The sequence below is a fragment of the Pelodiscus sinensis genome, chromosome 13, assembly GCF_049634645.1.
Source record: "Pelodiscus sinensis isolate JC-2024 chromosome 13, ASM4963464v1, whole genome shotgun sequence".
Lineage (NCBI taxonomy): Eukaryota > Metazoa > Chordata > Testudines > Trionychidae > Pelodiscus > Pelodiscus sinensis.
Genome location: NC_134723.1, coordinates 35,283,323 through 35,298,971, shown reverse-complemented (window position 1 = coordinate 35,298,971; position 15,649 = coordinate 35,283,323). Strand labels below are relative to the sequence as shown.

General features: G+C 45.2%; 1 protein-coding gene across 9 annotated transcripts in view; it reads left to right on the top strand.

Annotated features, from left to right (window-relative positions):
• The window catches only part of ARHGEF6 (Rac/Cdc42 guanine nucleotide exchange factor 6), an 83,117-nt gene that overhangs the window by 31,042 nt on the left and 36,426 nt on the right, over window positions 1-15,649 (top strand). For all 9 annotated transcript variants that reach the window (XM_025180889.2, XM_075941044.1, XM_014569727.3 and 6 more), the window contains 5 exons: window positions 170-297; window positions 2,253-2,454; window positions 8,609-8,679; window positions 9,913-10,007; window positions 14,076-14,171. In XM_025180889.2, the coding sequence (XP_025036674.2) occupies window positions 170-297; window positions 2,253-2,454; window positions 8,609-8,679; window positions 9,913-10,007; window positions 14,076-14,171 (592 nt within the window). The remainder of the gene's footprint in view (window positions 1-169; window positions 298-2,252; window positions 2,455-8,608; window positions 8,680-9,912; window positions 10,008-14,075; window positions 14,172-15,649) is intronic.

The following is a 15,649-nucleotide window of genomic DNA, read 5'->3' as shown; positions in this document are numbered from 1 at the left end:
ATTATATGTAATCAAAATAAGCATTGCAATATTCAGCTGTCTGCTCTGAGCCCCTACATGTTTGGGGACTTTATAGTTCTGTGCATGTATTTGTTCTTTTAATTGTGAGGAAATAGAAAAAGTTTTGTAAAACAATGGATAACATATCAGTTTGTTTTTCCTTCAACAGATCAGCCATCAGAACGGCCATGTTCACGTTTGTCATTTCATAGTTCGGCTGCCGGCAGCTCACAGACTAATTCACACAGAACAGCAGCTCAGACTTCAAGAGTGTTAAGGAGGCAGTCGAAACCTGTGGTACTCTTGATTTAAAATCTAAGAGCAAACATAGAGGTTACACCCATTGATCTCTCATAGAGAGAGGGAGCACATTTAGGGTATGTCTAGACTACATGGCTCCGTCGACGGAACCATGTAGATGAGTTTACTAGACATAGGAAAATGAAGCGGCGATTTAAATAATCGCTGCTTCATTTACATAAAAATGGCCGCCATGCTGTACCGATCAGCTGTTTGGCGGCACAGCGGGGCAGTCTGGATGCATCACAGTTGACAAGGGAAGCCTTTTTCAACCGCTCTGGTAAACTTCATTTCATGAGGCATACCAGAGTGGTCGACAAAGCCTTTCCTTGTCGACCGCGGCGCGTCCAGACTGCCCCGCTGTGCCGCCAAACAACTGATCGGCACAGAGTGGCGACCATTTTGATGTAAATGATGCGGCGATTATTTAAATTGACGCTTCATTTTCCTATGTCTAGTAAACTCATCTACATGGCTCCGTCGACGGAGCCATGTAGTCTAGACATACCCTCAGTGACAAGAGCAGAGGCCTGGGAATCAATACTTACTTGCCTCTCATACGGTATGTCTACACTTCATTCCTCTCCTCAGAAAATGAGGAGTAAGGGTTATTTGGAGGGAAGGGTTTTATCTCAAAATAACCCCGTTTTTCTCTCGAAATAGCACTATTTCAAAATAGCTCCATAACGCAATTATGCAAATGAAGCATGGGATATTTAAATCCCCACTTCATTTGCAATTTCGAGTGTCTGCATTTGCATTCCTCACTTGGAAGAGGAATGCAATGTAGACATACCCATAGGCTACGTCTACACTGGCACCCTTTTCCGGAAATGCTTAAAACGGAACAGTTTTCCGTTATAAGTATTTCCGGAAAAAGCACGTCTACATTGGCAGGATGCTTTTCCGGAAAAGCACTTTTTCCGAAAAAGCGTCCGTGGCCAATGTATACGCGCTTTTCCGGAAAAAAGCCCCGATCGTCATTTTCGCGATCGGGGCTTTTATCCGGAAAAGACTACTGTGCTGTCTACACTGGCCCTTTTCCGGAACAGTTTTTCCGGAAAAGGACTTTTGCCCGAACGGGAGCAGCATAGTTTTTCCGGAAAAACACTGACAATTTTACAGTAGATCGTCATTGCTTTTCCGGAAAAGCAAGCGGCCAGTGTAGACAGCTGGCAAGTTATTCCAGAAAAGCGGCTGCTTTTCCGGAATAAGTGGTCCAGTGTAGACACAGCCATACTGTTATGAAGGTGAATTGCTGCTTGTAAGATCCTTTGGTGGAAAGTATTATATAAGGGCATGATATTATTGCTGTTATAAAAATGCAAAGAGTGGCTTATGACCAGGGCCGCTGATGGGGAATGGGGTGGGCAAAAGGACTAGGATTGCCAGATAGTTTCACAAAAAATACCGAACATGATGGGAAAAAAATTGGTTGAGCAAAAAAAAGAGCCTTTAAATCCCCCTGCTTCTCCTGCCCCCACCAGATGTGGCAGGGGAATAATGTCCCAGTGGCCTTTCGTCCAAGAAAAACATGTCCGGTATTTTCAGGGTTTTTTTATTGGACAGAAGCCGCAAATATAGGACCGTCCAGGCCGATACTGGACACCTGGCAACCCTAAAAGGGACAGCTGCCCTGGCGATTTAAAAAGGCCCAGTGCTCCCAGCGGCTGCTACTGCAGCAGGGGCTGGAGCCTTGGGTCCCTTAAATCACTGCCAGAGCCCTGCATGGCATTTCCCCTGCAGCCCCAGTGGTGCTCCAGGGCTGGCTGGTGAGGGTAGCCCTGTCCTTCCCCTTTCCTCTTGAGGCTTCACCCCTTGTGAGGGGCCCAGAGCTGGCTCTCCCCAAGGCCTGGCAAAAGTCTCTCATCAGCCCTGCTCATGACACCATAGTATCACCCTGCTTATCTCTTGAATTGGCTTCTAATGCTCTTCAATGTTTGTTTCTGTAGGAGATGATCGAAAATGGTAGCTATCAGTTGGTGGTAAAGGCCAGGTTCAATTTTAAGCAGACCAATGAAGACGAACTCACCGTGAACAAAGGCGATATTATTTATGTCACCAGAGTTGAAGAAGGGGGCTGGTGGGAAGGGACACTGAATGGAAAAACAGGCTGGTTCCCCAGTAACTACGTCAAAGAAATCAAGTCGGCTGGTAAGCAAATCTTCAGTGGCTCACTGAATTACTGCCTCGTGCAGCTGGCCCCCGACACCTCTTGGAAACTGCAGTTATTTTTTAAGCACTGTCAGCGTGCTCAGTGCCGTACCCAAAATAGTGGCAGAAAGAGAGCTAGGAGGAGACAGCCCCTTCCTTTGCATGCCTTGCTCGGTAGCTCTTCCTCACTCAAACCAGCACTCCTGTCTGAAACTGCATGGCCCCTACAGCACAGAGAGTGAGCAGAGTAGCTTCCATGGCCTTGGGAAAGGGATGAGCATGTTGTGTTGCCTTCCTGGCATTTGCCTTCAATTTTAAGTGGGGGCCAGCTCTTTCTAAGCACAGAAACTTTTGGCTGAAGACCTTTATATGCGACCGATGTGTATTTTGCTTTTGATGAAGCTATTCTGGGGAGCAGTGTGGAAGCCAGCAATAACTACATGACCATAGGGAGCAGTTCCTTTCCTTTGTTTATATGTAGCTTTGGCTGATTTCACACAGCATGTTTCAGCTGCAAGCAGCATAAGAGAGGAGAATCTGCCTAATGAAATCTTAACTCCTTTCAGTTTTGCTGTACACAATGTACAGAATTTCCTGTACGTTTTCAGAATCTCGCTTTTCATAATTATGCAATAACCACAATGTCCAGCATCATCCTGGTTAACTGCCTTTTTTGTGGTTCCAATTATATTTAAATGGAGTCCCCATGTTAGAGCCATTTTGTGATGACAAACGTATTTTTGAAAAGAAAGTTTTACCTTTGAATTATTATTGTTTATTTCTGTGGGGTCTAGAAGCCCTAATCAAGATCAGTATCTTGTTGTGCTAGGCGCTGGACATAGTTAAAGTCAGAGACAATCTGTGCCCTGAAGAGTTTACAATGTAAATAGACAGAGTGAGGGGAAAATTGAGGCACCGAGCAAGGAAGTGACTTGCCCAACAACCCAGCAGTGGCTGGGTGATGGAGCTGGAAATAGGGCTTCCTATTGCCATTCCAGTGCCTGGACCACTAGCCCACACTGCCTCAGAGAGGGGAGTAGGGAAGCATAAAGCATATCACTTAGGTGCATGCAAAGTTACAAGTAGCAATGTAAACATGACCATAAGATCAGTTCTTCCACGATTCCCATAGTATAAGGAAAACGTAATAATTGCGTCAAGGCTATACAGTGGAGTTGTAGGATCTGTCTCTACTGCTACCCCTTCACCCTCTTGGGACAGCAAGTCTCAGAGCCTTGGCCCACTGAGTCAGGCTTCTGCAACGGGGCTAAGACTCGACATGTAGATGTTCCGACCTGGGCTCTGAGACCCACCCTCCTGGCTGGGTTTGAGAGCCAGATTTCATCTGAGTGGGAACATCGACACTGCTTGTTTTAGCTGGGTAGCGTCAGTTGATCACGGCTCTGAGACTCACTGCTGCAGTTTTTTTCGATGTTCCTTCCGTGCCTTGCTGGCATAACCAAAGAGTGAGTCTATCAGGGAACGTGGGGGATGGGCGGAGGGAACAAAACAAATACCAGTCACATGAAGCAGACAAATGAAGGCTTCATGAAGTAAGAGGGAGGTCCCTCGCTGGAGATAATCTCAGATCTCTCAGAGAGCCCAAGAGAGCATGACAGCCTTTTGATCTGTAAATCTGTTCACTTCTAGTCCTCCCTCTAGCACCCAGCTCCGGTAGCTCCACCAGGTGCCAGGGATTTACTGGACAAAGGATGCAGGGCAGGCGCAAGCAATAATATATAGCCTGTGGTGTCAGCTCTGCCCCCTGTCTCCCCACATTGATGTGTGTTTAGGGGGGAGATGGACTAAAGCAGTGATCTCCAACCCTTTTAAGCAAAAGATCCCTTTTGGAATTTAAGTGCAGTCCAGTATCTACCTCAAAGCCAAATGCCCCGGCCCACCTCCTTCACAAGGCCCCCACCCCTGCACCACCCCTTCTCTGAAGCCCCACCCTGTTTACTTCATCCTCCCCCATCGTCACTCACTTTCTCCAGGCTGGGGCAGGGGGTTTGGGTGCAGAAGGGGGTTCAGGGCTGGGGCAGGAGTTCAGGATGCAGGCTTTGTCTGGGCACCACTTACCTCAGGTACCTGGCGGTGGCAGAGGGGTTAGAGCAGGCTCACTCTTGCCCTAGCCCTGTACCACTCCTAAAAGCAGCTGGCATGACCAGCAGCAGCTCCTGGGGGAGAGGGGAAACAGCTCCACATGCTGTCCTCATCCATAGGCATCTCCCTCACACTTCCCATTGGCTGTGTGTGGTTCCTTATGTCCAATCAATGGGAGCTGCAGGGGTGGTGTCTGCATGCAAGGGCAGTGTGCAGAGACCCTTGCCCTGCCTCCCCCAGAGCTGCAGAGGCATGTCAGCCATGTCCAGGAACGATGCAGGGCAAGGGCAGGCGGGGAGAGGAGTCTGCTGTAGCCCCGCTGCGCTGCTGGACTGTGAGGGTGTGTCTACATTGCACCCTTCCCTCGAAAGAAAGTGCTATTCCGAAACATCCCTTAACCCTCGTGGAACAAAGGTTACAGGGATGCCGGAATAGTGTGCCCATGATTTTGAAATCTATTTGAAATAACAGGCTGCTTTAAAGACATGGAATAGCTATTTCAAGATACTTCTGGTGTTCCGAAATAGCTCCGCAGTGTAGATATAGCCTTAGTGGCTGATCTCTTGATTTGGCTTCAGACACCTTCAGGAGATTGAGCCTGATTCCAGGAGACTCCCAGCCACTATTCCATACATACTTGGAAAAAAATTAGAGGGAATGGATTTTGTTATGTGCGCCAGTATTGAAGGAATGTGCAGATGTGCACCATCAGCAGGAACTAAAACCCTAGATCTATATTTTTAACAGTTGCCATTGGGATCGTTACTCCAGCCATGACAGGTTAGGCATTTTAGAACTCACTACTCAAAGAATTACATGTAAGCACAAGAGAGAAATAAAAAAATACAAAATTCACAGACCAGTCAAAGACTTAAAATAACTGTGTTGGGTCAGGAGGTGAGTGTGAAAGACAGAACGTGTTTGTGTGAGTGACAGACCCACACATAGGCTACGTCTATACTGCGCATTGTTGCGCAAGAAGATATGCAAATGAGGTGCGGGGGTGAATATCGCTGCACCTCATTAGCATACCTAATAAGCCGCCATTTTTGCGGAAGGGGGTTTTGTGCAAGAAGGAGCTGTCTACACTGCTTCTTGCACAAAAAACCCCTCTTGTGCAGGAGCCATTTTTCCTGAAAATAAGCAGCAGAACGGCTCCTACGCAAGAGGGTTTTTTGTGTGCAAAATGGCGGCTCATTAGGTATGCAAACGAGGTGCAGCAATATTCATCTCCACGCCTCATTTGCATATCTTCTTGCGCAACAATGCGCAGTATAGATGTAGCCACAGTGTGCGAGAGTGGCAGAGATTCACATTGCTCCTTTCAGTATGCTGAGCACAAATAGTCACAGAGCAGCTGCCTCTGTACAGAGATGGGATACAGAGGTGGGGTGAGGGGACACCCTGACATCAGCTTTCTCCACTCCTGTCTCCCCCATCCTGCACAGCAAACAGGAGGCTCCCAAGGGGCAGCTCTTGGGCAGAGGGCAGTGGGGAGAGGTACAACTGAAGAGCCAGCACTTGATAACCTTCCAGCCAAGCCAGTCAGCTTCACCTGTCAGAGGCACCAAAATTTACCAGTGGATCCCGAGCTATTAGTTGGTTACTGTGGACTAGTGAATCCACATAGTTGCTGAACCTGTCAGCTCACCTGGCCTCCTGCCATTCTCCGCCCCCTCCGGTTCCCCACCCCCTGTCCCTACCACCCTGGTTCATTTGCTCCTGCCAGGAGCCCTCCCAGAGCTGGTCATGCAGAAGGGATTGGCTGTGTTTTGTCAAGAGCCTCCAGGCGTATGGAGGACGGGGACAGGTTTGGGCCACCAAGCAGGAAGCAGCCTCCTGTTTGCCAGGTAATTGCAGATCCGTGTGTGGTATTTGAGTTTGGGGGGAGGACGGTGTCAGGGAGCTGCCTGCCCTCCTCGTGCTCCAAGTCTTGGCATCGATGCATTAGTGGATTTTTAAATAGTGGGGAAAGTTTTCAAAGGCGGTAACTTAAAATTAGGGTCTTTAGATATTTAGGCACCTGCCTGATCCAACTCTCATTAAGTCAACTGGAGTCTTCCCATTGACTTCAGTGGAGCTGAACCAGGCCTTTCATGGCCAAAATTTCAGAGGGGAGCACAGACTGTTCCTATGGATTTACCCCCTATTTTAGAGGTAGGCAGACCTTGAGTTGGGTGGGCGTCTGCATAGGCTTGACAATGGCCCCGCATGGGCAGGACCTGTGCCCACTGCTTTGCTAACATTCTGTCGGGCTGACCCTGCAGAGACACTGTTCCCTGTGCCAGGCTGCATAGTAGGTTTGAAGTCTGATTGGAGGGGGACATCATTCAGTACATATGCCGGCACCCCTGTCCACTTGAGCTCTCAGAGACAGAAGCGAGTTAAAGCTCAGAAAAAGCTGAGCCAAAGCGCTGTAGATGGAATGAATAGATGCTAACTGGGTAAATGAGTTGCAGGTTTGTAATTAAAGGCTCTAAGTAACAGGACAGCAGATGTTAGAATATAGACATTCACTCTCATTGACTTAGCTACCATTGCCTATTCGTTGCATCTGCAGAATAGAGTTGCTCTGCCTGTTTTCAGCTCGGCAGTTGCACAATGCTATTTGCACTCTCACTGGAGGATATAAAAAACAGGACTATGTAGCACTTTAAAGACTAACAAGATGGTTTATTAGGCGATGAGCTTTCGTGGGCCAGAAAGCTCATCACCTAATAAACCATATTGTTAGTCTTTAAAGTGCTACATAGTCCTGTTTTTTGTTTCAGCTACAGCAGACTAACACGGCTACATTTCTATCACTATTCTACATGGAAGATATAGTGCATCTTTTAGGCCAGAATATCTAGTGGTGTGGAGTAAAGCTTTGAGCCCTGTAAGTGATGCACAGGGACCCTCTGTGGAGGAGACAGGAAATGCTGCAAGGGCAATAAATAGAAAATACAACAAGCTGCAGTCTGAAGTCTGCTCAATTTATCAACTTCAGCTTCTCCCCTATTATCTGTGTGATCTTGACTGGTGTGGAGGTTGCAGGAAGAGCACGCGCAGGACAAAACACCACTGTCTATTCTGCCTGCAAATCTCAAACTCTTCCTACATGTTCAGAGTTCCCACAAATATGGAAGGAATGCAGCAGTGAGCCTGTAGGCAGCCGGTGTGTGGCTAGATTACTTGTACAGGGGAAGGAGCAGGGCATACCATCAAACCCGTTCTTCTAGAGGAAACAACGCCCAAAATGGAAATGCCTTCTGGCAGTTACCATGACTTGCACAATCATAGTGTGATATCTTAGGCCCTTAACTGTAAGAGCAGTTTAAGGTCTTGTTCTCTTCCTTGTGAACCCACAGTGATTTGTCATGAGAGTGTTGTTGGCATGGTTAGCTTTGTCTAGGGAAAAGAGCAGTGCAACAGGGACAGGGTTGTGTGAGAGGGGATGGGGTAAATGGATAAAAGGGGCTACTTTGAGTCAGTTTAGCAAATGGATGAAAGAGAAGGATGTACTGTTGGTTGAACTGTGAGCCTTTCAGCTTTGATCTGTTCCTTATTCACTCTAAACTCTCTTTAATTTCAGTGAGGATTTTTGCCTTTCAAAGGGACTGTAGGGTTGAACTTCAGCTTGCAAGTTATTATTAAGGTGTGTTTTCATCATGAATTAGAGATGGGCCCACAGCAAAGCCCAGAAACCCAGAAGTTCCCAGAGTTAGGAATGTTTGAAATCTGAATTCTGAAGATTGCCTGAAGCAAAATCCCTGCTGGAAATGCCTTCAGCTATTGCACGGTTGCCAGCTATTTCTGAAAAGTGTGTAAATATTATAGAATGGCTGAGTTGCAGTTCTATCCAGACTCACACAGGTGTTGGTTTCATGCATGCATTCATATTGCTTCAGGTTTCATTTAAAACCCTCTACAATAGGGCTTCTGTTTTTTCTGTGACTATGTGACTTTTTGCCATCTGCTGGACAAGATACAGATTTGGATTTTTCTGATAGGATGACAGTAGTTCTGCTTTATAATTTACAGGGGTTTTATTGTTGTTGTTTTTGTTCAGATAAACCACTCTCTCCCAAAGCATTAAAAGGACATGAAAGCCCTCAACTTACAAAGAATTATTATACTGTGGTAAGTTTTAAAGCACTGATCATGTATTTTAATAAGCAGAGTATTATATTAATCCTCTGGACCAGATCCTCAAGTGGTATAAATTTTTGCAGCTCTACCGAGGTCCCTGGATCTATTTTAATTTATATCAGTTAAGAATCTTTTAGTCTGTGTTTACATTTAACTATGGAGGCTGCACTGGTTCAAGGTGTTTACTTAGCTGTTGAGATGATAAACTATACATATAGGATGCTACAATATGCGAGAGAGAGAGACTCAACATAGAAACCCGAGATGGATGTTTAATAAATTGTGAGATTGGTAATTTATCCTATGCTTTTGTTTTATTTAATTATTTATGATATAAATAATGTACTTCAGTATAAGTGAGAAGGTAATCAGGTTTGTGATGGAGCAAGGCAAATTAAACTGAGAGTTAAAATAAGTATTGCCCTATGGCATAAGAGAAAGCTAAAATGTCTGCATTTGGACATACAGGCTGGTGACGAAGATTAAATGCATTTGTCAATATGGCAAAATATATTTAGTACAAACTAGCTGAAACGGTACGTGCCCAGGTGCTGAAAACCTGGGCTGGAAACAGCCTCCTCTGTCTCTAGAGCTATAATAAGAAAGCTACTGTTCGCTGATAAAGGGAGACTGCAGTGAGTCTTGCTGCACCAGTGCTGAAAAGAAATTAACTGCCAATGTAGGCAGGTGTGAACCATATTCACGCTCTTTCATAAAGTGGTGACTGAGCTGTGTCTTGGGCTGAAACAGTGTTGGACTGGGCTTAGTCCTGTCTACTCTTGCAGTTAAACTGTTTTAATCTAGTCCAGTTGTGTGTGATTTATGTGTAGTTACTATGCCTGCATGCTTCCCCAGTCAGTATTGGTATACCCAAATAGCCTTTTATGCATGCAAATCACCTTTGGGGGCAAATACTTAACCTACGTGTGAATTTACTTTCTGTTCCAATAGCATAAAAGAGAATTTGAGAAGGAGCAGTTTCTAAGGCTTATTTTTACAGCTTCCCTGGAACACTTTGCACCTTGTGAGATCAAATTCCTAATTTGAAACCTCATGCCCATTTTGCAGTTTCTGTCTTTCATTAGCATGTTCCTCTGACATTAATAAATCAGAGGTGGAGTTAAAATATGTTTCCAGGTTGCTCTGTTGCTGGAAGTTGATTTTGTAGTCAAGTGCCTAACCAGTAGTGCTAAGATCTGCTTTTTGTTCTCTCTCTCACTCTAGGTACTGCAAAATATTCTGGAAACAGAACGTGACTATGCTAAGGAACTGCAGTCACTTCTGGGAACTTACTTGAGACCTCTCCAATCCTATGACAAGTAAGATCCAAGTTAGTCTGTGAAGAAAGAACACTCCAAAGCCTTTTCACTTTTGAATGTTTAGGGACCATTTCTGCTCTTTAAAGGTACTCATGCAAAACCTCAGAATGTCTCTGTGATCAGGAAAACAAAGCTTATGATAGCTTCTGACTCTCCGTTCTCTCATATTTTTGTGTAGACATCTGACTGTGTGATGGATTGTTAAAGATGCACTTTTGATAGACATGGACACTGTTTTAGTCCGTCTGTAGCACTGGTGAGCATGCCCATTAGGGTTCTATGTGTGGCCCGTGAGACATTTTGTGTACTGTTGCCAATGCGCAGGGTTGCAAGATTCTGCTGGTTTCTATACATGTAGGATGTGTCTACATTGGCACCCTTTTCCGGAAAAGGGATGCTAATGAGACAAGTCGGAATTGCAAATGCCGCGGGGGATTTAAATATCCCCCGCGGCATTTGCATGAACATGGCTGCCGCTTTTTTCCGGCTCGGGGCTTTGCCGGAGAAAAGCGCCAGTCTAGACGGGATCTTTCGGAAAATAAAGCCTTTTCCGGAAGATTCCTTATTCCTGAATTTAAGAGGAATAAGGGATCTTCCGGAAAAGGGTTTATTTTCCGAAAGATCCCGTCTAGACTGGTGCTTTTCTCCAGCAAAGCCCCAAGCCGGAAAAAAGCGGCAGCCATGTTCATGCAAATGCCGCGGGGGATATTTAAATCCCCCGTGGCATTTGCAATTCCGACTTGTCTCATTAGCATCCCTTTTCCGGAAAAGGGTGCCAATGTAGACACAGCTGTAGGGTTTTTTTTTTATCGCTATTACTAACGTGACACACATAAAGCAAGGGCATGTGAAGTGAGGTGCATGCTATTTACACACAACACTGACGTGAGAGTTGTGTGCTCCCTCTTCATCCAATCAAAGTGTTGCTACATTTCAGTCAACGCCCCCCACAAATTTTAGGTTTGCAAGCAGTTATCAAAACTACCCTATCCCAGGAAACCATCACTGAGACGAGAAAGGGCCACCCATACGGCCTGCTCACTAGTCTAGGTTGTCCATCACTGATCTACAGTCTCGTACACAGAATTATTCTTTCGTGTATTCCCCTGCAACGTGCCTTATTTTGGCTTCTCAACTTCAGATGACACCTCTTAGTCATTTTTTCAGAGGACATAATTTAGACCAGACTGTGACCAAGGCATAACTATGGTTAGTCTGTGTCCTGTTTATACTGAACTTGCTCACTAGTAAGCATTGACCCAGCCTCTGTACACTCATCTGCTTGATGTGTTTTCTAGTTCTCTACACATAATCCTGCAGTTGGGGATAGCCAAAGTGATGCATGGACAACTGAGGGTCATTGTCAGGGTCTAAGTGCAGAAATAAGACATAGTCCAAAATATTTTCCATCACTGTCATGAGAAAAGCTGATACAAATTTCAGATTCCAGCTACACCCAATCACAAACTTAGGATTTTATCAAGCCTTTGTCTTTCATTTATCCAAACAATGGCATATAGAAATCTCAATGGCATATAGAGATCTGTCTGTTGCCTACCCATCAATAGGCTCAATGTGCATAAATTATTCCGCTTTCAATAGTCTGTCTCTTATGTTCACTGTATTGTCATCTGTTGTCATCTGTTCTAGGTAATAGCATAAACAGGCACAACATGCATGCCTGGATAATTCCATCTGGTGGAGCCAGCTGCCCCTTTGTTAGAAGTTGTGCTGTTGTAAAAATGGAGTGGCAGTGTCTCTGGATACTGGTGCTCCGTACTGTCAGAAGAACATAGAATTGCAATAGTTACAAGTGCAGGGGATCAAACACTTGGCCTTTTTCCAGTTTGGAGAGATCTGAGGACAGTATCTCAAGTACTTCATATTTTCTGTGGGAACAGAGTTTTTGTTTTTTAAGTCACATGGTGTCCAGATTCCTTCACCTTTAGAAATGTTTGTGTGGATCAGTTCAGCAGTGGAAAAGTCTCAAGACCCCAGCCTTTCTTTCCCACAGGATGCATGTTGGTCTTCTTAGTCATTGTTCTTATCATGGGATCCAGAGGCACCACACTGAGGGTGTCATGTTTTGAGGAATACAGGATCTGTCGAAAAAGGGTTTATTTTCGACAGATCCACATCTAGACTGCTGGGGTTTTTTTTTTTCGAAAAAACTCCATTTCGAAAAAAAGTGGTGGCCATTTTTATGCTAATGAAGCACAGGATATTTAAATTCCTGCTTCATTAGCAATTTCGATGTGCTTGATTTGCATCCCTCTGTCGACAGAGGGATGAAGTCTAGACGTAGCCTGAGTGATGAGACTTTCATTTATTAAAGAACTGTGAGGTGTACAATGGGAGGTAAGACTGAAATGACCAAAGGTGCTGAGATGATGATGGGAAGACTAACAGGAAGCACAGAGATTATCATTGTAATTCATAGCTCCTAAAGGCCTCAACTGAGACTGGGTCCCTGATATGCTAGGTGCTGTACACAGTCTGTCCCTGGAATAGGTTACAATCAAGGGCACATCTTCACTTTGTGGAAGATCGCCGCTGCCACGATCAGTCTTCTGGAGTTTGATTTAGCAATTCTAATTAAGATTTGCTAAATTGAACTCAGAGGGCTCCCCCACCAGCATCTGTATTCTACATAGTGGGAGTTTCATACCTTAAGCTAGGCCTGCACAACATACAGCCCACAGGCCTCATTCGGCCCACAGGGGCTCACTGTGCAGCCCGTGACAACTATGGGCAGTGCGGTCCCATCCGATCCGTAGGCCAGGTGAAGGAGCGGAGCGCTGCCGGGGAGGGGGAAGTGTGGCGACTCTCGCCACCGGGCTGCCTGCGGGCAGCTCCGGCGCAAGGAAGCAGGGCGCGAGCCAGAGGCGGGATGCCAGCAGACGCCAGGACGCTGTCGTAACGTGGCATTGTGACGTCACAGCTGGCAACTGCCGGATTCAAAAAGGCTCCGGCAGCCCTGCAAACTGGAAGGCATAAGCCAGGTAGGGGAGGGGAAGGGGCTTGAGCTGAGGGGTTGGGGGCAGGTCAGGAGAAAGAGGAAGGCACCAAGGGACAGGGTGCAGGAGAGTCAAATGCCAGGGGGCCAAGTGGAGACAATGAGGAAAAGGGCAGGAGGGGAGGTGTCAGTGGGAGGGGGGACAAGGTGATGCTGGGAGAGGAGAGGGTAAGGGCACTGGGAACCATATGTTGTGCAGGCCTGATTTAATTGAAAAATTCTTAATAAAGTATTATCCCCCCCCAACCTACCCTTGCAGCTAGGGTTGCCAGGTGTCCGGTTTTCTACCGGACAGTCCAATATTTGCGCTCTCTGCCTGGTAAAAAAATTCAGAAAATTTCAGACATGTGCAATGTCCGGTATTTTCTGAATTTCCGGCTGGGTACTGGACGGAAGCCTGGTGGCGCCTTCTGTGGTTGTGTGAAGCCGCGCAGTGCATGGTGTTTTTTGTATGCCCGACACGTGTGGGTTTTTTTTTTTTTTTTTTTGCTAGACAAAAATTTTTAACCCGCGTGTTTGGTATTTTTTGGGAGAGCATCTGGCAACCCTGCTTGCGGCCCGCAGCTGTTTTCTTTGGAGTTATTTGGCCCTTGCCGCTTTCCGAGTTGTGCAGGCCTGCCTTAAGCTTAGCTGCTGGATCTAGTGTAAACCTGGCTTAAGACTCCAATCTTGCAATGTGAGTCAGGTTGGCCTGACTCCGAATATTATTCTACCCATATTTCTGTGTCTACATTCTCCATCTGTGTCCCCAGAAGAAATCTGGGCTAAGTCAGTTAGGACAATTAAACAATGTGAAATGATTAAGTGACTGAAATATACTTCAGTTAATCCTTGATAGCAAACATCTTCTATAAGGTGTTGTTTGTGTCCCATGAATTCTGGTTTTGTATTTCATAACATTAATTTGTGTTTCCATTGGAACAAATACTTTTAGATCTCCCCTAATTTGAACAGGTTATTTGGAGATCTAAAGTTCCTTTTTTAGTAAGAGGTCTATTTTGAGCCATTACAAAGTACCTATAAAGGGCTTTTCAGTATTTTAATTCTTTCAGGCTAAGTGTGGTGGATATCGCATCTTTGCTGGGAAATGTCGAAGAAATATGTTCGTTTCAGCAAACACTGAATCAAGCCTTGGAAGAATGTGCCAAGTAAGCCTCTGCCATTGCAATTAAGGGTGATGAGTTATGAACCTGTGGTTAAAAATAATACAAAGGCCTATTTATTAACCTTGCTCCGAGCTATTGTCTATATATTTATTTTAATATAGAAGAAAGTAAGAGGAGCAAGAGAAGACTGTCATTAGTGCGCAATAGAGTGTAAGAGAAGGTAATAGAAATAGAGACATATGCCACTGACGTGTCTTATGAACTGCTCTGCTTGGAAACAGAAAGTTGAGCTTGGGGTTACCTTTAAGAAACTGACACCCAGTCACAATGGACATTGGGGGACTTGGGTCTCTAACTCTCACGAGCCTTTTTGAATAGTCTCAAACAATGTTCTCGCTAATCTTTTCCATCCACGTGCAGATTTTTTCCATCAATGTGCGAAATATTTTTGTGTGCACCAAGATATGTGCATGCACACCACCAATAGAAACAAAACCAGCCACGAGTGCTGTGCTCATCACCTGGGTAGCATTTGAATCTCTCCTGAGCGGCTACACAAGTACCCAGCTTACAGGGAACACCAATCTCAGCCTAAATCTTTACCTTTCATTCCTAGTGAATGCACCATCCTCAGCTGTCACTGTGACTGGGGCAGAGCCTGGGCTAACCCTGGGAGAAATCCCTACTTCCTGGGGATGACTGAAAAAAGAGAAAAAAGGGAAGCTGAATAATGGAGATAGGAGTCGGGGAGGGAGAGAAGCTGAGCTACGCAGCAGAATCATTTCAGACTCTGGACTTCCCTTCTCTCTCTGCTGCTATTCAAGCTTCTGAGGGAAAGAGCCATGCAGGACAGGGGCTCCTTTGCTCCAAAGCCACAGGCCAGAGATGTCAGAGAGAGCACTCACACTTCATTAATCAGCCAAAGCAAAGGCTTGTGAGGCACTTCCAGGTGTGTCCTCAGCTCTGGCCCATTGGATTAATGAATGTTATAGCGCCTCCACTAGAATTCTGAGCTAGAGTTGTCTAAGGGCCTTTGGGTGGGCTAAGCAACCTACATCAGTGACTCTTAACCTTTCCACACTCCTATATCTCTTTCAGGAACCTGATTGGCCTTGTGTACCCAAGTTTCACCTCACTTAAAAATGACTTGCTTACAAAATCAGACATAAACATACTAGTATATTGCTGTCTTTCTCATTTTTACCCATATTATCTACTCTATGTTTTGAAGAGTTAGTTTGTGGATTTGTTTGTGCAAAATAAAGTGATACTTCATGATTACCTACAGCTATCACATTTTGCATAAACAATCCTGCCACTTAAATGAGCTGAATGCACTACTTTTTACACTGGAATATGCTGAGTGAAAGGTTTAAATAATTATTTTTGTTTTTCATAAAAAAGTCATGATTATTATGATTAGAGTTCATAACAATTATTTGCTAACAAAATTAAAATTGAGTCACCTATTCAACTGTCATTGTAGTACAAAGAAAATTTTTACTCTTACAAATCACAAA